Source organism: Chiloscyllium plagiosum, chromosome 15, assembly GCF_004010195.1.
Source record: "Chiloscyllium plagiosum isolate BGI_BamShark_2017 chromosome 15, ASM401019v2, whole genome shotgun sequence".
NCBI lineage: Eukaryota > Metazoa > Chordata > Chondrichthyes > Orectolobiformes > Hemiscylliidae > Chiloscyllium > Chiloscyllium plagiosum.
The window spans coordinates 62055484-62081631 of NC_057724.1; the positions used below are offsets into that span (position 1 = coordinate 62055484).

The 26148-nt window shown below is 41.2% G+C and overlaps 1 protein-coding gene across 1 annotated transcript in view; it reads right to left on the reverse strand.

Moving 5' to 3' along the window:
* Positions 1-26148, reverse strand: part of eda (ectodysplasin A) — a 265839-nt gene that overhangs the window by 21186 nt on the left and 218505 nt on the right. Inside the window, exons 3-6 of the mRNA XM_043705039.1 lie at positions 22112-22135; positions 16446-16625; positions 7475-7509; positions 2365-2416 (exon numbers count right to left, since the gene is read on the reverse strand). Coding sequence (XP_043560974.1) covers positions 2365-2416; positions 7475-7509; positions 16446-16625; positions 22112-22135 — 291 coding nt within the window. The remainder of the gene's footprint in view (positions 1-2364; positions 2417-7474; positions 7510-16445; positions 16626-22111; positions 22136-26148) is intronic.

The window sequence follows — 26148 nt, forward strand, 5'->3', positions numbered from 1 at the left end:
AACCCGTCCTTCTTGTACAGGTCCCACCTTCCCCAGAAGGCATCCCAATTATCTACATATCTGAAGCCCTCCCTCCTACACCAGCTGCGTATTTCTATTCAAATAATCATCCAATGACCTCATGAATGCCTCAATTGAACCTGCCTCCAGCACACTCCCAGGCAGGACATTCCATAACCAACCACTCGCTGCATGAAAAAGTCTGTGCAGCCTGCTCATGATTTTGAAAACCTCTATCAAATCTCTCCAGAGAGAGCAGTCCCAACTTCTTCTAACTACCTCATAATTGAAGTCTCTCATCGCCGGAACTATTCATGTCAATCTTAAGTTGCATAATATACAGCACTTTTAATGTTCAAACATTGGGTGGCTTGGTGGCTCAGTGGTCACCACTGCTGCCTCACAGCAGCAGAGACCTGGGTTCGATTCCCGCCTCAGGCGACTGTCTGTGTGGAGTTTGCACATTCTCCCCGTGTCTGTGTGGGTTTCTTCCAGGTGCTCTGGTTTCCTCCCACAGTCCAAAAATGCGCACGTTAGGTGAATTGGCCATCTGAATTGCCCATATTGTTTAGGGATGAATAGGTTGGGTGCAGAAATCAGGGATAAGTGTAGAGTAATAGGATAGGGGAATGGGTCCAGGTAGATTACTCTACGGAGGGTCAGTGTGGACTTGTTGGACCAAATGCCCTGTTTCCACAGTACAGGGATTCTATGAAAATGTTGCAAATGCAATTCACAGGACCCAATCAAGACAATGGACAACAAATCAAATATGGTGATATATAGTGGGATGAATGAAGGTTTATTTGAGAAGGTGGTTTTGAAAGAATATCTTAAGAATATCGGGGAAAAAGGACAGAATCAGAAACAAATAGATCTCAGGAAAAGTTGTCCGCTAGAGGAGATTCCAAAGAGAGGGAGATTTGAAGTCACGTATTGATTTATATATGGGAAAATAAATGTTAGATTGAAAACTTTGACAGAATCAAGTGTCTATGCTAGTAAACAGGATGAATTTTGATGAGAACTTGTATGGGACACAATAGAAGTAACAATGTGCCAGTGTGGATGTGCTGATGTTGATGGAAGGTGGAAGATAGGTGACTGACCAGAAGAACTTTGAAATAATCAAGTCTGGTTGTGATGATGTATGTCTGAGCAGCAGATGAGCTGATAAAGGTGTTGACATAGCTGACGCATGAGGGATAAACTAAAAATAGTTCCATAGGGAAGGAAATTACATGGCATTCTTGACAAGGCTTTCATTGAGCTGAAGCCACACTCTCGGTGTCTAATAGGATGTAGAGATTGCAAAAGTCTATTTCAAGTCTGAAACAGTGGTTGGGGAATTGGGAGGAACCAATGGCAGAAAATGGAGTTTACGTTAGTTCTTGAAAATGGTATCTGAATCTGTTTAACTGGAGAAAAGTGCAGTCCATCCAAACTGGCTTCCGTACGAGCAGATTGACAAGAGAGGCAATGAAATACATCAACAGGGGTAGTGGACAGGATCTTGCATGGTGTTGTGGATTTACATGTGAAGCTGATTACATAGATGGCTAGGAGAATGATTCTTCTGAACGGCAGCATTTAGAGCAGATAGTCACACAGCACAGAAACAGACCCTTTGGAGCAACCAGTCCATGCCAAACATAATTCCAAACTAAACTAGCCTCACCGGCCTGTTTCTCATTCATATCCCTCTCAACCTTTCCTATTCATGTACTTATCCAAATGTCATCTCAATGTTGTAATTGTACCCACGTGGGTAAACCTTTGTCCAACACTAGTTTGACTGTAGGAAGAGTTTTCAATATCACACTGAAGGAAGAATGGGATGACCTTAGAAAGAGTTCAAATATATACTGGAATGGGTTGAGGGATGAGACACTGTCTGGACAGATAGACAAAGCTGAGGTTGTTCTTCTAAGCATAGAAAAGAGGAGCGGAGCGGAGATTTATAGAGGCTCTCTGTGATTATTAACGGTTTAGACAGGATACCTAGGGACAAACTACTTCCATTGTGAGAAGGTTTGAGAACTGGAGGACACAGAATTAATGTGTATAGCAAATTCAAATAGAGGAGAAACGTTTTTATGACTTTGGATAGTTATCTGGAATGCATGGGGGAAAGAGCGATGGTCAGGATTAGCTGGATTGATCCTACAGAAAACAACAGGGAATTAACAGGTGGAATGGTCTCTTGTGCTGTAGCTATTTTATGATAAGTTGCTAGGGTTATATTGTTTTCAGTCATATAATGCAAAAAGAGATGATTAGTGATTTCTTCATTTGCTTAGCATTGAACTGGCAGTTTTTATAATACTGTTAATATATTAATAATTTCTTGAATTTAAATCTTACCTTGTTTCACTTGAATGACTGAGTCATGCCCCTGGAGGTGCACCACTGCCATCTGCAAGCAACAATGCAAATGTTACACATGGAATAGCAAACCAGGAAATGAACCAAGTCATTAGTGCAAGGTCTTGAACTGAGAGTTGTAATGACAGCCTCACATCAAACATCAAATAATTAAAGATAAAGTTGATAAAAATAAAAATGCACAGTGAACTAATTAGTACTGCAAAGAGGAAAGTTCACCTGTATTTCTCAGAACTAAAACCTGGGTTATATTCAATTCCAGTGCGTTAACCCAAAGAATCACCATATCTTCAGCTAATTCAACATCTTCTGGCTACAGCATACTAATGATATGATAATCTTTCCTTTTAGGTGCTAATAGACCACTGTATATTTCCAGTACTTTGTACTTGCATCTCGTATTTCAGATTTTCACAATGTTTTCCATGTCTCAAAATTAAAAGATAATTTCTGTATGGCTGATTAGAACACTTGTCAGAAACTTGCATCTGATAACATACAATGAACACAATGCTGTAGTAAACTAACTGCACTGGGATTGTTCTCCCAAGTCCAGCTCCATACAGCACATGGTAGATTTTTAATATTTTCAAAATCAACAAGCAGGTGCATTAAAGGTTAGGAAATCAAGGAAAGTAGATGGAGTTAAAATACCATTGGCCATCTCACTGCACAGCGCAGCCCTGAGGGCCCATATAGCTTCAGCTCCTAGATTCCTGCCAGTGGATCTTTGGACCATGCAACTTCATCAGTATGTTTCATGATGTACTCTGGTTCACTAAAGCAATTCTTTAAAAGCTGAGCTACCATCTATCTGAGTGAGTGAAGGTCATAAAATCAATGCAGTTATAGAGTTCACTTTGATTCTTATGTCCCATTTCCTTGTGATAGTCCTGACCCTTGCTGATGTATGGCTTCACCAAAACCCTATCTACATCTAATATCTGGTGATAAATCTGATAATACCACTGGCAAGGAGGTCATAGGAGAAGAGTGATCAGTGATAGCCCAGGATGATTCTCCCCACCTTCTCTGTTTAGAAACAGTATGTGCAAACTTCCCAATCTCTGAACAATGCAGGCATTGGTGAGAAATTTCAAAGAATCAAGTGAGATTACCATTGAGAGTAAAAAGTCCCATTTTCCAACCAAATGGTGAGATGAGGATCTCACTAGTGAGCAGCGAGAGGCCTATTTGCATGCATTAGCAAGAATTAGCATCAGATAATTATATCATCTTACCTCAATGATAAGTATTTCCCATTCTCCCACCCCCCACCAACACAAAGTAGACGGTGACAATTACCAACATGAAAGCCCAGACGCTAATTGGTGACTGCATCAATGCCACTGGCCTACATCAATCAACAGCTCAGGGTACTTTCCATGGCTAGTGATCACACACATCCCATCTCCATCTAGCAGGACCTCCAAGTCCCCATCAGAAAAACGGGATAACAATTACCATCTATCTAACATGTCCGGGGCAAATAACATGAACTGTGCAGGGCAGCTGCAGACTGCAGATGCTTGACTGGCTGCACACTTGGGCTTTACAGATGGTGCTGGCACCCGGAATTCTGTGAGATGGGGGATGATAATGTGTAATCCACCATAAGGGTGTAGTACGTAGTTAATAAGGTGAGTTTGGAAAGAGAGCACAAGAAAATTCACTAAGATTCACAGACAGAAATCTTTCAAGAAATTGGCAAACACAACTGCCTATTCTGGCAAGATTCAGCCTAACATTACCAATAAGACTATCTGTACCTCGAACTACAGATCCACTATCTCTCTCCAACTCTTTAATCTACTGCACACTGAGGCAGACTCTTGCTTCAAAAGTTGCTAAGAACTTTTGGAATATTGTGTCCAAATCTGGTTGCCCTGTTAGGGTTCAGAAAAGATTTACCAGATGTTGCCAGGATTGAAGGTTGAGTTGTAGGAAGAGGCTGAATAGGCTGAGAAAGTTTTCACTATAGCACTGCAGATTGAGGGGCGACCTTAGAAAGGTTTTTCAAAACATGAGAAATAAGGTGAATGATAGGTGTCTTTTCCCTAAGGTGAGGAATATCAAGACTAGTTTGCATATTTTTAAGGTGAGAGGGGAAAGATTTGAAAAGGATTTGGGGACAATTTTCTTTGTTTACAGAGAATGGTTTATCTGTGGAATGAATTTTCAGAGGAAATGGTGGATGAGGGTTCAGTTACACCATTTAAAAGACATTTGGATAAGTACATGAATAAGAAATATTTGGAGGGATATGGGCCAAGAAGAAGCAGGTGGGACTAATTCAGTTTGTGATTATTGCTGGCATGGACTGGTTGGACTGAAGGGTATCTTTCCATGCTGTATGACTCTGTAACACACTTCTGAGTTTCCCTATCACGTGTCTCCATGTTTATGCACATGTTGAGTTATTTTTCTAACTTAAGAGCTCCTCGTAGCTCCACATCCTCTCCCCAATCACTGCTCCTGAGGGTCTTTTCACACTGCCCGTGTGCTCTCAATTGTGCAGTGCTAAGGTTCATATGGCCAGAGTCTGGAAAGTACAATTCAGAAACACTAATGTTCAATTCCATGAACAACAGTTGGCTTCTATTTCCTCACTGAACTTGTGTTTGGATTGTGGCTGTCAACAAGTTATTCAACTGAAAGCCCCATCGCCACTGGGCTCAATCTTTTCCCTGTTTTACGTTCATCCACTGAATCTGCACTAGCACTTCAGACACTAATCAAGTTAATGTCACTCTCCCAATGCTTCCCTTCTATTTCTGCAAATGATTCACCTTCAACTATTTCTCCAATCAAAGTTATAATTGAATCTATGTCCAGCATGCATTCTAACTCCTAACCAACTTGCGTGAAAGGAGTTTCTCAATATGTTGGTCCCTCAAATCTTTTTACTGAGATTGCATGCCTCTATTTTAACAGTTTTGTTTTGTAACTGCTGTTGTCCATGTTTGCACAGGAATCCCAGTAGAGAAATGTAGGTGAGAAGCTCCTGATACATGTTGGATGTGTCTTTCTGACTCTGCCTGTCGGCCATGTGGAGCAGGAATGGTTATTCTGCCTTACTAACGTATCTCTGCAGCTACTCCCATGATTCCTGATTTCCTTCTCAATTTGATGACACCTAATTCTCAGATGGTTTCCCAAATGACAATTTGGCAATATTTTTAGTATTAAACAGATAGAGAGACAGTGACTGCTGACAATTACAGCAATTTTTTTTTAACCTTCTATCCTGGCTAAAGCTGCAATATTGGATCTAGGTGCAAGACAGGGCCTAGGAGAGTGAAGTGTACAGTGCATATGGTGTTAATTACCACAATTGTTGCACAATCCCAAGGCTGGGATTGTGCAACAATGATCTCAACATGTTCAGAAAGAAAAGGCAGACGATGAGTACTCCACCCTGGGACAAAATTCTAGCACTTAAAGTGGGATTGTCCTGGAACCAAAGTTCGACACCAAATGACCATTGCTCCTGACAGCAACGGTGTTGTCTGTAATAGTATAATCTACTCCTAGGCCTGGCTGCATCCCTTCTGTGCAGGTGCTGACCCATTTAAAAAAAAATAGGAGCCACTGATGCTCAAAATACACACAAGCTCCAAACCCCAGCCTGGGGGCCACTATCAGAGAAAACCTGAAGCTCCTCCCCGCTTAGCTAAGTGGAATGAACTACCCTACCCTGAAATGCATAGAAGCTAAACAGGTCAGTCAACACTGACCCCCCATCCCACCTCAAAGTTGATGCCAGTTTTTGCCTTCTACATGAGTTTTAGAGGTGTACTTGTCTTGTCTCAATCTTCTCAATTCCTTCACTCCTTTACTCAACCTCACGCTGACTTAGCTCTGGAAGTGCATTCACAGCCTCATTTCTCCGAGAAGAAATCGCTCCTCGTCTTGATTGGAAACTTCTTAACGTTGTACTCCTATTTCCTCATTCTAGACCTTGGAAAACAAGGAACATTCCACAATCATCTACCCTTTGGGACTGACTTTGGTTTTACTTATTGGAATTTGAAATGTCAATCTTTGGTGGGTTTTGGAAGCTCAAATATTGATCGTGGTCAAGCCAGAAACCTTCTGGCTGCTAATGACATCAAGGGATATATGGATAGTGGGGGAAGCTAATGGCAGAGGGGCAGTTGATGAGCCATGGTCCCTTTTAATGATGGAGCAGGCTCATTGGGCTAAATGGCCTAATCCTTCTGCCGTGTTCTTATCCTGTTCTATCATTTTATAATCTATCTGATCATCATTACAAAGAGAGACTCATTTCTTTCCCATCTTATCATAGAATCCCAAAGTGTGGAAAAAGGCCATTCAGCCCAATGACCCACAAAGAGCATCCCATCCAGACCCAGACCCCTGCCCTGTTCCTATAATTATCATGGCCAACCCACCTAACCTGCAGATCCCTGGACACTATGGGCAATTTAGCACAGCCAATCCACCTAATCTGCACATCTTTGGACTGTGGGAGGTAACCAGAGGGAACCCACACAGACATAGTGAGACCATGCAAACTCCATACAGATAGCCACCTGAGGGTGGGATTGAACCTGGGTCCCTGGCACTGTGAGGCAGCAGTGCTAACCACTGAGCCCATATGAATCATTCTGCTTTAAACTTGTATTTCCTCACAGCATCTGGAATCTCAATTTGTATTGTCCTAATAATAAGCATGGAGTTCTGCCTGATTTTGATTGGCCTTTGACACAACTTATGGCAGGGCTCAATCATTTCATACAATCTGACGTGCATTTTCAAAATGCCAAAGAGATGCAGCCCTGCTAACTAAAAGGGAGTTGCGATTGCAGGTTGAAGTACCTTAAATGTATTTGAATGAAAGCTTTCCCAGTGAAAAGTCTGGAGCTCAGTTTGAGACAGCCCAAACGTGGTCATTGCCAAAAACTACAAAATCCTGAAAAGTCTTATTCCTCTAACTTGTCTGTCGCCAAAATCAAAAGGAGATTAAAGTCAAAAGCCTTTAAAAATTGTTGAATTTCTCAATGATATCCTTTTAAAATAAAAGCTAAATATGCATGACAATTACACGTGAACATTATATACTTACTGGTGGCCGACTCTCTGCAGCTTTGTCTGAAGTGCCTGGAAAATAAAGGTTAATCAGCGATGAGAAGAAAAAAACTTGGAAATGACAATGCATCTGTGACTGGTTATCTGTAGATTTAGTCTGCTTGTGCTTGAAATTATTAAGGTATTCATGTTGTTACCGAGGTTGACTTTCCTGCCGGTGGAAATGGAACACTGAAGCCATTCACATTCCTTACGGGATTTATTATTGATGATCAGCCTTTCCCAAGTTTTGCGGCTGCTTTCGTGAAATATGCAAGTATGATAGAGGATCCTACTGGGGATTGAATGCAGTCCTTAGCCCAGCCTGAGATGTTTGTACGTAGAGGAAGGACCAGAAATAGAAAAAGCTATTCAAAGAGAGGATCTTTCCTTTCTCCTCTCTAAACTTACCTTTGAGAGGCCAAGAGGAACTGAAGCACTCCCCTGGCGTGGATTTTGATAATCCAGGCCCTTCAAGATTCAAACTCTCCATCCTACAACCTGTTCTAATGAGAGACACCTTCAAAATCCCTCTTCCAACATGTACCAACACGTCAGTGGATGATCAGGGGTTACTCAAATTTCTGCAGGTCTGTGACTTCACTTCCTACCAAAACCCTCTACCCAAATCCTGTTCACCAGTGGCAAATTAACAAAGCCACATAATTAACATAATTGCTAGTTTATTCAGCTGAAAATTTCTCCTGGAGGTAAAGAATATCATCTCCCATTACATTGCAAAAAACCAACACATTCAGTTATTCAAGGTTATCTATGTATGTATAAAAAACAAGAGAGTAGCCAGGGAAAAAGTTCTGAATTAGTGGTGCTGGAAGAGCACACAGTTCAGGCAGCATCCAAGGAGCTTCGAAATCGACGTTTCGGGCAAAAGCCCTTGGGACAGAGAAGGGAATCTATGCGTGGAACCAGAAGAGGTTGGTGAGGTTCTTAAGGAATACTTTGTGTCAGTATACACCAAAAAGAAGGAATTGGTGGAGGATGATCTCAGGGAAAGCAGTGTTGAATTTCTAAGCAAAGTTTGCTTTTAAAAAGCAAAAGGTGTTGTGCATCTTAACAAGTAATAAGGTAGATAATTCCCCAGGTCCTTATGGGATCTATCCCAGCATATTGAAGGAAGCAAGAAAACCAAATTGGTGAAGCACTGACAGTCACCTTTGTATCCTCTTTGACCATAGGGGAAGTCGCAAAGGACTAGGGAATAGTCAATGTTGTCCCATTGTTTAAGAAAGGTAGCAGAGATAATCTTGGAAACTACAGACCTGGGAGTGTCGCATTGATTGTAGGGAATTTATTGGAAAGATTCTCAGGGACAAGATCTATATGCATGCAGAAGGAATGGACTTATTAATTCCTCTGGTTTTGTGCAGAGGAAGTCGTGCCTCACTAATTTGATCAAGTTTTTTGAGGAGGTGACGAAGATGATTGATGAGGGGAAAATGGTTGATGCTGTCCACATGGAATTCAGTAAAGCTTCTGAAAAGGTCCTTCATGGTAGACTGGTACAAAAGGTGAAGTCATATAGTATTGGAGTGGGCTGGCAAGATGGATACAAAATTGGCTTAGTCATGGGAGACAGAAGGTAGCGGTGAAAGGATGCTTTTTGGAATGAAGGTTGTGACTAGTAGTGATGCACAGGGATCAGTGTTGGGACCTCTATGGTTTGTGATTTGAGAGGATGATTTGGAGGAAAATGTACCAAGCCTAATAAGTAAGTTTGCTGACGATATGAAGATGGGTGGAGTTGCAGATAGTGAGGAGAATTGCCAGAGGATACAGCAGGATATTGATCAGTTGGAATTATGGGCAGAAAAATGGCAAATGGTGTTTAATCCAGATAAGTATGAGGTGATACATTTTACAAGGTCAAGTACAGGCGGAAATTATACAGTGAATGGCAGAACTCTTCTGAGTATTGATATGTAGAGGGATCTGGGTATGCAGGTCCACAGATCACTGAAGGCAGCAGTGCAGGTAGATAAGGTTGTAAAAAAGATTTATGGCATGCTTGCCTTCATTGGAAGGGACACTGAGTATTATGATAGATAGACAAGTTATGCTGCAGCTTTATAGAACTTTAGTTAGGTCACAATTGGAATATTGCATACAGTCCTGGTCACAACACTACCAGAAGAATGTGGAAGTTTTGGAGAGGGTACAGAAAAGATTTGCCAGGATGTTGCTTGGCATGGATGATTTTAGCTATGAAGAAAGGTTGGATAGACCTTTGTTTTCACTGGAATGCGGAAGGTTGAGGGGTGACCTGATAGAAGTTTATTAGATTGTGAATGGCATGGATAGAGTGGAAAATAAGAGGCTTTTTCCGAGGGGTCAATTACTAGGGGACACAGGTTCAGAGCGTGAGGGGGGATGTTTTGAAAGAGATGTACGAGGCAGGTTTTTTACACAAAAGATGGTGAGTGTCTGGAATGCATTGCCAGAGGAGGTGGTGGAAGCAGACACAGGAGTAGTATTCAAGAAACATCTGGGTGAATACATGAATAAGAAGTGAATAGAGGGGCACAAATTTCTGTAAGTGAAGACAGCTTTAGTATGGAAGGGCAAAATGTGCTGGCTTGCAGGGCCGAAGGGCTTGTTCCTATGCTGTATAATTCTTTGTTCTCTCAATTTTAAAAAGCCATTTCAGAAATTAAGTATCAATGACGGAATCAAATTAATTTATCCATTTGCATGAACCTCAAATACCCTCACAGTATCCATTTGATCCATAATTAGTTAATATTATTGTCTCCACGACCCTACACCGTAGCTAATGTTATGTACGATCACTTTGAAGGATGATACTTACCCAAAGTTAATTTTTCACCACTTTAGACAATAACTAAATGCCAAGACGAATGAGCATTTTATTTTAAATAATGTTTTGGATTCATCGTTTCGATAATATGTATTCTGATACATTAGTCCAGAATAATCTTTTTCATTGTTTTGTTGCAAAGCTGAACAATCCAAGTTTTCTCCAAACTCATAAACATTAGGTTCAATATCTGAATGTTTGCAGCTTGACTGATGAATTGTTAGCACACATCAAAATAAATATGTATTCCCTGACAGCTATTTCAGGGATGTGACTTCAAACCCTGGGACTTAGATATTTCAGGGTAATTGACATTTCGATAAGAAGGGAAGTAAGGAAACTGTGATAGCGTAACTCTGTTAATTAGGGATTAGTTAACATTAGCACAGTAGAAAGACATTACCTTAGTTCGGAAGATCATGGCTCACTTAGATCTCTTTTTGTTTGACAAGGGAATCAAAGGGTATGTGGATAGTCAGGAGAGTGAAATTGTGGTTGCCATCAGATTAGTCATGATCTTAATGAATGGTTATGTAGTCTCAAGATCTACTCCTGCCTCTAGGTCTTCAGTTCTTGTCTGGGGGAATCAATCTTAACTCGTTGTCGCACAGCTTTGGAAGTTTTCTTTGTGGTTAGATGGCAATTTGATAATGAATTAACAGGCATGAATGAAAATGTTGCAAATTCAAAATTGAAATCATCTTGCCAACTTTAAATGACAAAGATACTGATTAAACAACTATGATTGCTGCCTTTTATTTCAAGAAGTGTTATGTCTGGTTTTAGCTTGACATACTTTGAATGCCAAATCTTATCTTCACAGCATGTCACTAATCAACTCACAGAAGTTATTTTATCAGACATTGCAAAGCATGCAATATGTCTCTTAATTCGACAACCGAATCCAATAGAAAATAAGCCAAGTTTAACTTCTTGGGCACCAATATGTGACAATATGTATACAATTAGCTCTCAATAAGAGTAATCTTTATAATTCTGGAAACTTTAGCAAATATGTGAAAGCACTAGAACGAATGGAGAAGATTGTTTCCATTAGTGAGATTCATCAGTTAAGTGGAGAGACTGGAGAAAGCTGGGCTGTTTTCCTTAGAGCACAGCAAATTAAGCAGAAAGTAAGAGGTGTGCAAAATTCTGAAATTATATAACAAACAAAGAGCACTGTTTCTTGTGATACAGGGTCACAAACCAGAAGTCATAGAATTATAATTATTGGCAAATAAATCACAGACTATATCAAGAGTTTTGTTTTATATAGTCAGAGGGTTGTTATTATCTGAAAGAAATTGGTGGAAAGTGCGATGGAAGTAAATTCATCAGTAATCTTTAAAATGATTTGAAAAGAATGCAAAGAAGTTTCTCAAATTCATAGATATATGCTCCTGTATTCTGAAATCTAATCCTTAACATAGAAACATAGGGACAGGGGTAGCCCATTCAACCCCTCGAGCCTGTTAAGCGACTCAAGGGGATCATGGCAGATCTCTGGCCTCACTCCATATTACTGTCTTTGGCCCATATCCCTTAATCTCAAAAGTTTATCTATCTCAGATTTAAAATTACAACTGATCCAGGATCCATTCCATTTGTGGAAGCGAATTCTAAACATTTAGCACCCTTTGTGTGCAGAAGTGCTTCTGACCAGTTCTGCTGAACAGTCTAGCCAGTCTAACAGTTCTTTCCCACAAGAGACATCTTTTCAGCAACCAACATGTCCAGTCTCCTCAGGATCAGGTGTTTCAATAAATTAATCTCTCATTCTTCTAATCTCTCATGGAGCCCTAACTATTAAATCTACTATCGTAAGGGAACTCCTTCATCCAAACAAATCAGTTGAGTGAACCTTTTCTCATGTTACTATATCCTTCCTCAAGTAAAGAGACCAAAACTGTTCATAGTACTTCAGATATAGTCTCATTGATGCATTATGTAATTGTTGTAAAATTTTTCTACTTTTACAATTCATTTCCCTGGCAATAAACAGAAATGTTACATTTGTTTTCCTAATCACTTGTTACAACCTGCACGCTTTATTAAATTTATGAGATTCATGCTGGAAAACATCCAGATCCCTCTATACCATATTTAATCTTTGTCAATCTAAATCATATTCTGTTTTTCTATTTCTCCTGCCAAAACGAATGATTTCAATTTTCTCACATTATACTTCATCTTACAATTTTTTCCCTTTCACTCAGCCTACCTAAATCCCTTTGTTGAGTCTCTGGGCAAAATCTCAGAGGGGTGTGAGTTGAATGGGCTGTGGTGAAATGCATGGAGGAATCCGGTGACATTGAGGTCCATCTTTGTTAAATACCTTGTTAACAGCCCATCTCATCTTATGCATACAGCTACCTTGCCAGAAAAACTAGACATCAGGAAACACGGCAAAGAAACCACAGGAAGCACCTATCTGGTTCAAGTCACCATTTACTCCGAACAATCTCAGTGTTGGAAACCGGGTCCCGATACCTCAAGGCACACTCCATGGGCATGAGCTCCACACATACTCGCCATGTGCAGCCCTTAAGATTCCTCACAGCACGTCTCTGAATCATTTGCAAATTACTTCTGGACTTCGCTGCAATATTGTGACCTGTACCTAGTATAGTCGGTTCTGCCAAAACATGTGTTTTTACAACATGGATTGGCTATAATGCGATTGAAGAATTTAGATGGCTAACTTTCCTTACCTGTATTAGCTGGAATACAATCTGGTCCCATTGGTTTAAAATTGTGCTGTATTACATGATTAACTTATAATGCGGGAACGGAACTATCGCGTAATATCAGAACAGGCTGTAGCTCTCATTGTAATGTGGCAACAAGGAGACTGTCCACTCAGGCAGGACATGCACCTAGATCAAGGAGTAGAAATAGATTGAGAGTGAGTTTATTTTATTCTTTGTGGGATGTGAGAGGCATTAGCTGGCCAACAATTAATGCCTGTTCTTAGCTGTCCTGGAGAAGGTGGTGGTGAGCTGCCTTCTTGAACCACTGCAGTCCATTTAGTGTGGGTTGACTGACAATGCCCCCAGGGAGGGAATTCCAGGATTTTGACCCACAAACAGTGAAAGATATGGAGAGGAGATGGTGGCACTTGCTTGATGTAGTGGAGAAGGTCTTCCTACAGCACTAGGCATTCGTTATGGATGGCTGAGATGGAGACTGTTTTAATCTGTGTCACAACCCTGAACCATGCTGGCATGGTCTGGAAGCTCCTGGTCCTGGGGAAAGAGCATGTTCAGGCCTCTGCACCAATCATCCAGCAGGCACATGCCTGCACAGGCTGATTTCCCCTAGCCTGCCATTTCTTGGGGCAATATCACGAACCGTACAGAGCAGCTCTGGACTGATAGTCCTTGTTCAGGTCATGACAGGCTTTTAATGATGTGCAGCCACAAGGGATATTAGGGAATTCCAGGTGTCCACTGAGTAGTGAGTTGCTGTGGGATGAGCGCTTGTTAACGTGGAGTCGGAATCAGATATGAGAAGTATCCTAGGAAACGATAGGTGATTAATGAAACAAGTTTGTTAAGATACTGTGAGAGAAATTGTTGGCCCCATATCGATAACTCCAACAAAAAAAACTGACCGGAACTTAAATTTACATAAAAGGAAGAAAAGATTTGGCTCATGATGTCTTTCTCGAAATTTACTTCCCAACTTGCTTTTTGCCATCAGTAAATTTAGCAACAATACACTTGGTCCATTCATTAAGTCATTATGTAGATTGAGAATCATTGATGCCCTTGAACAGATCACTGCGGCATTCCCCTGGTTAACCTAAAACCTTTACTCTGTTTCCTGCTTGCTAACCAATGCTCTACCCACAAGATGTTTGCCGTACACCACAAGCTTCTATTTTGTGTAAGTGAGGATATTGCCTCATACCTTGCCATGAAAAAAAACAGCAAGGTTTCAAGGACTTTGTTGCAATAACTAACATCAGGCTGGGAAATACTTTTTTAATATATTCATTCACAGGTTGTGGGTGCCAGCGGCAGACCAGCATTTTTTGCCCAAGACACAGACACTCTCAAGTTCCTCCTTTAGTGCAAGCCAATTGATGTGCTGACGTATTGGGTTTCTGGTTTTGGAAGCTGAAGCCACTTATGAATCTTGGAAGTCTACACACTGATAAAAAAATCTACCATGGATTGCCTGCAAAGGCATGAAGGAGGGCATCCAGGATTTTGACCCAGCGACAGTGAAGGACTGGTGCTGAGTTTCTAAGTCAGGATGGTGAGTGACTTGGAGTGGACCTTGCAAATGGTGGTGTTCCCATGTATCTTCTGTCTTAGTCCTTCCAGCTGCTAGTGGTCGTGGGTTTAGAAGGTGCTGTCTGAAAAACCATAGTGAATTCCTGCAGTGTATCTTCTTGTAGATAACACACGTTGCTGGTATTGAACTTTGGTGGTGAAATGACAGAATATTTATGGATGTGGTGCAAATCAGGCAGGTACTTTGTCCTGGATAACATCAAAGGAGCATCACTAATTCAGGCAAGTGGGGAGTATTCTATATTCTGTTGTACATGGTCTACAGGATTTGGAGATTCAGGAGGTGAGTCACTTGTTATAGAATTGCTAGCCTCTGGCCTGTTCATGTCACCATTGTATTTATATAACTAGTCTAGTTCAGCTGCTGGTCAGTAGTACTCCTAGGATATGGGGAGATTAAGTGATAGTGATGTCATTGACTGTCAATGGGTGATGGTTAGATTATCTTTTATTGGAGATTGCACTTGAGTGGTGCAAAAGCTATTTGCACTTGTCAGCCCAAGCCTGAATATTGTCCAGGTCTTGCTGCATTTGGACATGGATTGCCTCAGTATCTGAGGAGCCATGAATGACACTGCACACTGTGCAATTATTAGTGGATGCCTCCACTTCTGATAATATGATGGACAAGAGTAATTGATGAAACAGTTGAAGATGGTTAATACATTGTAAATGTGTTAGGATGAAGAAAATAAATAAACAGCAATGATCAATCGCGCAAGAGCTTAGATGTCAGGAGAGGACAATGCACAACTATGATAGGCCCCATTATCAAAGAGTTTGCCTACACTGTACCTGTTCAAGCAACAAGGCTGCTTTAAGAAACATTATAAATTCAGTCCAGAGTGGCTCCTTTATCCACCTTCCCTATATATATCTTTGGTTTACACTTCATGCCTCCAAGAGCGTATGGAATCAAATCAATCCCACGTTGAAGGAGCAGATTGCCATGTCAAAGTAGCATGACAATGCATTATATGGGAATTGTTGGTAAAGCTTTGTTTCACTCATAAATTTAAACAGTTTAACGGGTCCTTTATTACAGCCAGGCTATTGATGGTGCTGCAACAGCAGGAAACAATAGCTTCTCCATAGATGTAAGTGACAGTCAAATGAGACTTGATTTGATTATTACCTTTGCACCTGAGACAAAATGTCATTGGTCAAAGTCTGCCAGGAAAGAGTTCAGATTGAGTCAGGGAATTGAAAGGTTATAGGCCCTCACATCAATTATTTAAGAAGTTGTAATACTTTTTTTTTCAAAGTTCTCTGGACAACTGGCTAATCACAATTGAACGTAGCTAAGAAATGGAAAGGAAGCAATGTTGAGGAGAAACATTTAATGCACTCTGTGTCCTATTAAGTAATATGATCGCATGTCCAATTATTATCTTCCACAGCTCTTTTTGGAGAGATGTACGCTTTATCAGATAATTTGATGCATACATGTACCTTACGTCAAGTTGCAACTGGGAAGAAAATTCATGTTTCAACTTTGTCGGTGCTATTATTCAATGTGCACAATTGATCATATAACATTTTTCTCCCCAGATATAATTAAGGAGGTGGAAGTGAAATGGGGTGGGATTGAACAAGCTCTAAGATTATTCCATCTTTGGGGCAAATTGTGCTTAAAAAGGATACTGATCAACACACAGTAATTAATGCATTCAGAGTCTACTGAAGTGCTACTTTGGTTCCCCTACCGAGTTTGCAAATTCAATGGAGGCAAAGAGAAACATACAAAGTACTGAACTGCTCAGCAGGTTATATGTCATCTGACACAATGCTGAACATAAATGATTGCTCAGATCTAACTAATGTTCACTTACCTGGTGGTCCTGGGGGCCCTGGAGGTCCTGGCTGGCCAGGTGGACCAGGTGGCCCAGGTGCCGCCAACACTGCTGTTCCCGGTATGCCAGGGATACCTGGGATTCCTGGAGGGCCTTGGGGTCCTGGTGGACCTGGAGGGCCCTGGGGACCTTGCGGACCTGGGGGACCCATTTTTTTGCCTGTGAGGTAAGTCAAACAGAGAACGACATCAAAAACCATATCTAGGGAGTGGGTGACTAGCAAGCAAACCCTAAGTTACATGGTTGAATTATGAAAGCATCAATAGCATCATGATTCTCTTAAAAATGATATGGCAGTTGCCAAATGGCTCAATGGTGCTTCAGAGAAATACTGAGAAGCTATGGATCCGATTGAATGGTGGAGCCAGATTGAGGGACTGAATAGCCTAATCCTGTTTCTATGTCTTACGGTCTTCCAGCAGTTTTACAATTATATTTATGGTAAAGATTCCTTTCAAGATTTGATAAGTTGATTGAAGGTGATTTCCAGTTTGTCGTTGACTTCAGGAAGAGGTGACATTCAACAAACTGTAACCAAAAAGGAACAAATCTTTCACATCATTGACCCCATTCCCCCCACCCACCCACATTGCCCAGGTGTGAACATCTTTTTGATGTTGACATTTCAGATTGCTGAAGAATTCCAAAATGCGTATTCTTGAACCAATGAGATTTCCCAAGAGCACAGAACTTAAAGTTACAGGCATCACAAACCATGTTTCCAGTTGTAAGACATCTTAAACTTACAGCTGTGAATGAATAGTCGCCTCCCACCACCATTGGGCATGTCATAGATGAAAGCTTTAATAAAATAATCATGGACAAAATAAACATTAACGGGATTTGGGAACAGATGATGGTTTGTTCTCACAGAGAAATAAGGTGAACTTAAGGTGAGATGAGTGGCTTAAATTCAACTAATGAGGAGCAACTGAAAGGTTTTGATCCAAAATTGTTATACAAATTTAACAGAATTCAGCACTGTAATTTATATTTGTGATCAAAGCATCTCTATGTTCTACAATCAAGCAAACATTTGAGTTACTCCATTTGTGATCCACTGTCCAATCATATCATTTCAACTGTCTATTAACTTTCTGTCTCCTGTGGCCTGACCTAGGAGGTTTCTAGGCGTTTACTCAGTTACTGATGTTTCGTTGATCGAGTCTGGAGCTCATTTCAGTCTGTGGCATCAATGAGAGTATATTACTGCTTTGTGTTGGGTATTCCCAGGGATTTTGGGCTGTTCTGCTGATGACTTTGAATGTTCCTGCCATCAATCAGATGACCCAGATGTTTAACCGAGTGAGGATTCCACTGCCGTTGTCACCAAATTGTGAAGTCATCCCGAGGTTACGGAGAGAGGTCAGTCTCTCATCATACTGGTGAACACCACCCTTATTAACTATTTACACTCAATAAGTGAGTAGGAGTGACCATTCTTCGAAGCCTGCAGCTTCAGTCCTACTTCCTAGTGTGTCTTAGTAGGTATCATCAATGATATGTGCTTTTTATTGGCAGAATGAAACTTACCCATTATCCTAGAGTGACCCCATCTTTTCAGTATATTGGAATGTGTTTCAAAACTAAACTAGCTGGAGAAACTCATCAGGTCTGGTGGCGCATGTAGGCAGAAAGCAGACATAATGTTTTGAGTCCAGTGACCCTTCTTCAGAACTGACTAGCTGGGAAAAGATTGGTATATATGCTGAAGATGGGATGGCGGGGGAGAAGGAATTAATGATAGGTGGAGATGGAGCCCAGATAGAGAGAGAAAAACAACTGGGCAGACAAAGGAAAAGATGCTGCTGAATCTGGGAGAAGGAAAAGCTGCTAATGGGGACGATGAGCAGTGAGGCTGGATTGGCTGTGGTAGCAGCCCATGTGATGTCATAGCCTGGTTTGTGTGGGGGTGGGGAGGGTAGAAGGAAGGTGGGAGAAGGTGCCCAGGCCCTAAAATTATTTAACTGAAGGGTGCAGGGTGCCTAGGTGTGAATTGCACTGCAGGAAGCAAGAGTCAGAGATGTTGGCCAGGGAACATGGCAGGTGCGTTGAAGTGGCAGGCAACCAGAGGCTCAGGATCATTTTTACGGACAGAATAGGTGTTCCACAAATTGGTCGCCCAGACTGCATTTCGTCTACATTTTCAGCAGTGAATACAGTAGACAGTAAGCCTGGAGCCTTGGATAGTGAGGATGAAGGAAGTAATGATTGCATGGGAAGATGCAGGAGGGTATGGGGAAATGTTGGGAGTGGAGGTGGAGTGAAGCTAGCTAGGTTTCCCAGACGAAACAGTTTTTGTGAAAGGCAGACAAGAGAGCGGAGGAGAATGTGTGTCTGATGGTGGCATTCCGCTGGAAGGGGATGCATTTGGAAGGAGTGGAAATGGCAGCTTATGAACACTTGGATGTGGATGCTGTCGGGGTGGTAGGTGAGAACCAGGGACTTTATCGGTGCTGTGGAAAAGGGGTAAGGTCAGCAGTGTAGGAAATCAGTCGGACATGACTGAGGGCCCTGTAAAACATGGCGATTGAGGGAAAACATGGATATTTCTGAGGCCTTGCTGTTGAAGGTGGTACCATCACGACAGATGACATGGGGACGGAAAAAGTCGGAGAATGGGAAGGAGCCCTTACAGGAAGCAGAATGTGAGGATATACAGTCAAGGTAACTGTAGGAGTAGGTTGGTTTGTTAAGCCTATCCATGGAAATGGGATGTCAATGAAGGGAAGGGAGGAGTCAAAGATGGACCAGGTGAAGGTGAGGGCAGAGTGGAAATTTGGAAGCAAAATTAATGTGAATTTTCCAATTCTTGATAAGAGAGTGAAGCAGACCTGATGATGTACGAATGAAAGAGATGTGGATGGTGGCTGGAGGAGGTCTGGAACACTGAATGCATCTTTGACAGTTTTGTTTCCATTCCAGGGGACTGGCTGGCCATTGATGCTGGCTGACCTGCTGAGAGTTTCCAGTGTTCAGGCTGTATTTCTGATTCCAGCATCAATAGCCTTTTGCTTTTATCCGTCATTCAATCCATTTAGTTCACTTATCTGATCTCAGGCACACCTAGAGCATAGGCCTTGCAGTCAGATTTAAGGATCCTGTGCTCAAGGAGCAGGTTTGAAAAGCATCAGGATTCTCACTTCTCATCAGCAAACTTCACCGGAAAGTGCGTGCATTGATGCTGGGCTAGGACAGAAGTCAATTCGGGTTATAATGCTGCATGATTACACTTTTACTCTTATTGCCTCAGCTTGCACACAAAGTCAAACAATTTGTACAAGGGATATGCTCTGGCAAACTGGTATCCATGGAACCAGGCCAGAGTATGAGTCAGTAATCTAGGGAGTGGAAAGAAAAGATTTGTAAAAGAAACTGCTCCCAAATAGATTGCAGAGCAGTGAAAGGCTGTAACAAACTCATCCTTCTGTCTGAATTACAATGGGGTCAGAGGACATTAAAATCCTCAGTGGAAAACAGCAGCACATAAAAATATCACTTCGTCAATGAAGGGCTCCAACCCATATCTTGACATGTTTACGCTAGAGCTCAAAAGTACCTGCAGACGGTCATGCATGGACGTTTTTACAAGTTACCAAAATCAATGATCCAATCTCTCAATCCTTACATAAAGAGATTTCTGGCCATTACCTTGTATCTTTCATTCTGGCTCCGAGTTATTGATCTATGAACTATCTGGATCAATCAGTCTCCATTGAACTGATTTCATACTTGCAAAATCTGAAACACCACCATTGTATTCCCCAGAAAGTAATGCTTCAATTATTCTATCATCTTCTTTATACTTATATTTCCTTGTCAAAGGCAATGCCCAGTAAATTAGCACCATATCTTTATAAAAGCGTCAATATCGTTCATCTCGTGCACAGCCAAATACCATGGCCCCATTAGGACTGGCAACATTCCAGGTTTGCAAATGAATCTCTTGTATTGAGCTGTGTGCACCCTGAAGTAAAATCATAGTAATATTAAATAGATTTTTTTTTGTCAGTTTCTTTGATTTTTTTTTCATTAAGAATTAAAATATTAAAAATTGGGGTAAAAGTAGTTGGTTGGCTCGTAGTCAAGCATCAGGTTGGATAATAAATCTTTTTGATTTCTAATTGGCAATGCATCACAAGGATGGATGTGATCACTAACTAATGACTGCAGTGTGGGGCCAAGTCCACAATACAATTAACTACAGTTGGTAAAACTGTGGAAAACACTGCAGTTTTAGATAAATATATTATTTCTGCTAGAATCATAAAATACAAGCCTGAGAAATAACACTTGGCCCATTGGAATGTGGCAGCTTTTCGGAATATCTATCCAATTTGTCCTCTTCTCTTTCCCTACAGCTGATTACATATCAGCTGGGGACTGGGGGCATTCTAGTGAAGTTTGCCGATGATACAAAGTTAGGTGGACAGGCAGGTACTACTGAGGAAGTGGGGAGGCTGCAGAAGGACCTAGACAGTTTGGGCGAGTGGTCCAGGAAATGGCTGATGGAATTCAATTTGAGCAAATGTGAGGTCTTGCACTTTGGAAAAAAGAATACAAGCATGGACTACTTTCTAAACGGTGAGAAAATTCATAAAGGCAAAGTACAAAGGGATCTGGGAGTGCTAGTCGAGGATTCTCTAACGGTAAACATGCAGGTTGAGTCCGTGATTAAGAAAGTGAATGCAATTTTGTCATTTATCTCAAGAGGGTTGGAATATAAATGCACCGTTGTGCTATTGAGACTTTATAAAGCTCTGGTTAGGCCCCATTTGGAGTACTGTGTCCAGTTTTGGTCCCCACACCTCAGGAAGGACATACTGGCACTGGACCGTGTCCAGCGGAAATTCACTGGGATGGTAGGTCTAACATATGAGGAATGGCTGAGGATCCTGGGATTGTATTCATTGGAGTTTAGAAGATTAAGGGGAGATCTAATAGAAATTTACAAGATAATATATGGCTTGGAAAGGGTGGACGCTAGGAAATTGTTTCCGTTAGGCGAGGAGACCAGGACCCGTGGACACAGTCTTAGAGGAGTGGACTCGATGGGCCGAATGGCCTTACTTCCACTCCTATGTCTTATGGTCTTATGGTCTTACTCCCCTTCATGTCTCAATCTCATGAGAATTATCATTGGACTGCTTCTCCCACCCTTTCGGTCCAAATCAGAACAACTTGCCACATAAAATAATATCTTCATGTTCTTTTTATCAGTCCTTTTATGAAGTAAGTTAAATCTGTAACTTCTGATTGCTGAAACCTTCAGTCATTAAAAACTATGCCTCCATATTTGCTTTACTAAAACTTTTCCACACTTTAAACAAATTTATGAGAACTCTCCTTAACCTTCTCTACATTTGTAGTTTATAACATGATAACATCTAGGACTTCATTCATCAACTTGATTTTACAATCCCTCATATTCACGATAGCACAACAGGATATTTCAGCATAGTTTAATGTTAGTGGATATAATTTGGCCATTCTCATGAACAGGGGTGGGACAAGCATGGTGTGGGTCAAAGACAACAGAGTTTGAGTAATCATGAATCATTTGATAGTCATGCCAACTTTAATAATAATTCGGTCCACATCGTAAGAGAAATTGACTTTGTAAAGAAGTAATCTTTTAATGTTACCTTTTCCTTTTCCTTTGTTTTTACCTAGAAGAGGGAAAAAAAACACAAGTCAGAAAGCAAACCTTTGGTTACCAATCATCTTTCCTTCATTTAAAGGATTACTTATTTTCAAAAGTACTTTATTGGCTGCAAAATGTTTTGAGACATCTCTTAGTCATTAGGGAGCTACATTGCTTTTTTCTGTAGTTACAATAATGATGTATCTGCAACTTGGTGAAGGAGATAAGCCCATTGTACCTGTGCCAAAGATGTCAACCTGTTTGATATTATTAAGAATACAGAAAATTCTAGCATACAGCGAAAGAATCAACATCCGCAATGCTTATTAACATCTCCAAGTGTGGACTCTGCAACTATTTTTAAATAAAATAGATCATTAGGCATGGATAAACATGGATATTGTGCACGGTTTTGGTCCCCTTATTTGAGGAAAAATGTAGTAGCATTGGAGAAAGCTCAGAGGAGGTTCACTAGATTGATGCCAGAGATGAGGGGTTTGTCCTATGAACAGAAATTGACCAGCTTTAAGTCTCTGGAATTTAAAAGAATGACGGGAGATCAAATTGAGGTATCTAAGGTGATAAAAAGTGTTGATAAAAAAGATGTGCATCAGATGCTTCCTCTTCTGGGGCAATCGAGGATGAGAGTCATAGTCTTAGGATATGGGGTAGCATATTTAATAGAGTTGTCAAGTAACTATTTCTACCAAAGTGTTGTGAATCTGTGGAATTCACCACCCCAAAGTGTGGTGGATACTGGGACATTGAGTAAATTTAAGGAGGGGATAGATAGATTTTTAACTGGCAATGGGTTGAAGAGTTATGGGGAGAAGGCAGGAAAATGGAGGTGAGTAAATATATCAGCCGTGATCGAATGGCAGAGCAAATCCGATGAACCAAATAGCCTAATTCTGCTCCTACATCTTATGAATCTTTTAAACTTAAGAGACATTCACTCAGTAGCTGAGTGACACTTCAATCTGTCAAGTAAACGCAAACGTTTGGACAGCAGTATTTCAGATAGTCAAGATATGGAGGTGCCAGTTTTGGACTGGGATGGACAAAATCTGAAATCCTATGCTTTTGGAGCTTAGCCCCTTTGTCAGGTGAAGAACTTGGTATTGTAAAAGTGGAACCAAATTATAGAAGGTCCTGCTCCAGAAATAGCAGATGAAATCTTTACAACTACATTGATTGCATTACAATATAAAGCAACTGGAGAAACTCTGAGAAACAAAGGAAATACCACAGATGCTGAGTATCAGAAAAATCTGCTTTTAATTCAAAGTCAATCTTCCTTTACAGGTAATAACCAAAATGACAAACCTAGCTAAGTCTGTGCAAGCCTGTTCAGAAGATTCGTGCAATGCTTAACATTAAAATAACTGAGGTGATTGAGAGAAAATAGCATCAAATAAAAGATGAGTTGAAATGATATTAATCTTCCCAATGCAACATAAGAGTATAAGATACTGGTACAGAATTAGGCCATTTGTCCCATCAAGTATTCTCTGCTATTTGATCATGGTTGATATGTTTCTCAACCCCGTTCTCCTGCCTTCTCCACATAACCTTTGATCCCCTTACTCATCAAGAACCTATCCATCTCTGACTTAAATACACTCAATGACTTAACAGCCTCCGCCGCCTTTTGAGGCAATGAGTTCCACAGATTCACCAACCCACTGGCTGAAGAAATTCCTCCTCATCGCAGTTCAAAAAGGTTGTCCCTTCATTCTAACACTGTGCCCTCACCTCCCAGTCTCTTCTACTGATGGAAACATCTTCTCCACATTCACTCTATCCAGGCCTCTTAGTATTCTGAAAGTTTCAATGAGATGCCCCTCATCCCTCCATCAAGTATAGACTCAGAGACCTCAACTGCTCACCGTACGACAAGCCCTTCATCCCCGGGATCATTCTTGTGAATCTCCTCTAGAACCTGACTAAGGCCAGCATATCCTTCCTTAGATAGCAGAGCCGTGAGCAGATCTGTGCACCACACCTCAGCAAGAATGTTTTGGCTAGAGGGAGTTCAATGCAAGTTTACACAGATGATATCTGCACTTCAGGAGTTCGGTTACGAGGAGAGATTGAACAAATTCGGTATTTTGTCTCCAGAAGTTAGAAGGTTAGGGGTTGATCTAATCAAGGTTTTCAGGATATTAACAGGGAAAGGTACTAGATGGAGATTCTTGAACCAGTCTGGACAGTCCAAGAATTAAGGCCAGGCCATTCAGAAGTGATGTTAGAAAGTACTTCCAAATACAAAGAGTAGTGGAGATTTGGAATTCTCTTCCCCAAATGGTAGTTGACGTTAATTCAATTGGCAAATTTAAATCTGAGGTAGAGACTCTTCTTTTTGTTAGGGTCGAGAGTGTGGTGCTGGAAAAGCACAGCAGGTCAGGCAGCATCGGAGGAGCAGGAGAGTCAACATTTCAGGCAAAAGCCCTTCACCAGGATTTCCTGATGAAGGGCTTATGCCCGAAACATCGACTCTTCTGCTTCTCGGATGCTGCTTGACCTTCTGTGCTTTTCCAGCACCACACTTTTCGACTAATATTGCCAGCATCTGCAGTCCTCACTTTCTCCTTGTATGTAAAATTAGGCCGCAACCAGATCAGCCCTGATCTTATTGAATGATGGAGCAGGCTCAAGGGGCTGAATGGCCTACTCCTTTTCATATGCCCCTCACATTGCTCAGGGGTAATACGTCTTTGGTGTAACAAAATTAAAAACAAAAAGTACTAACGTTTTACCCACCTCTGAAGAATCTAATATAAAGGGTCAATATTATATATTCTTGTCAAATAATGACACATCTGTCAGCGTTGTTTGGAAGAATCATTGGAATATGGAAAAGGTAGAAAGCCTACTGACTCCAACACTGCCCATTCTGGCTGGTGAACTGATCAAGGTATAAAAGGGAAATCAAACAAAGAACTGTGGATGATGGAAACTGGAGAGATTGTTGGAGAAACTCAGCAGGTCTGGAAGCATCTCTGGAGAGAAGGCCATGTTAATACAGCTTTCCCTCCACAGATGCTGCCAAACCTGCCAAGTCTCTCCAGCAATTCCTGTCTTTACTGCAGTATGCAGGGTGTTTTCCTCACAAATATTTGCTTGTATGGTAGTTACAAGGGGACTCATCCAAACCTCGGGACTCAAAAACCTTTCAACTAACACAATACTTACGCATAATGTGGTTGATTGGTGCTTTGTTTCTGTACTGGTGATGTATCCAACAAAATACCATCCGGTACTTCACTTAACTGTTGCTTCCACAGGCCAGATTGTATTTTCCCTCACTTGGAGGTTGGAAGGCAGAGGGCAGATTTTATGTCTGGTTGTCTTGCCTGTGCCCACCTGTCACTGCCACTTTAGTGGCAGCAGGGATGGCACTGGGCATAGTCTGCCTGCCAGTGTTCAATTTGAGGCCCTTAAATAAGAAATTAGTTCCTGCTTAAGGGGTTCATCCTCTCAACACTGGGATTTAGCGTGTGGCAAATACTGAGAATGACATGTTTGCCAGGTTGTAGGCAAAGCAGTTGGATTTCACCTTCAGAATCCCCATATGACATCATTGGGGAGTTGGGCAGGTGTTCCCACAAATATAACCTACCAGTTGGTTTCCATCCATCCTTGGTCTTTCCTTCACCCACCTGGGCTGGCAGACCATCAGGTAGACTTCTGGCTCACCTGCTAGTTGGAACACAGCATAGTTTATGAAGGAAGATGCTTCCATTGGTAGGACAGACTAGGACCAGAGGGCACAGCCTCAGAGTAAAGGGAATACCTTTTTGAATGAAATTAAGGAGAAACTATGGTGAATCTATGGAATTCATTACCATAGAAGCCTGTGGAGGCCACGTCATTGAGTATATTTAAGACTGGGGTCGGCAGGTTCTTGATTGTTGAGGGGATTATGAGTTATAAGGAGAAAGCAGGAGAATGGGGTTGAGAAACTTATCAGCCATGATTGAATGGCAGAGCAGACTCGATGGGCTGAATGGTCTAATTTCTGCTCCGATGTCTTAT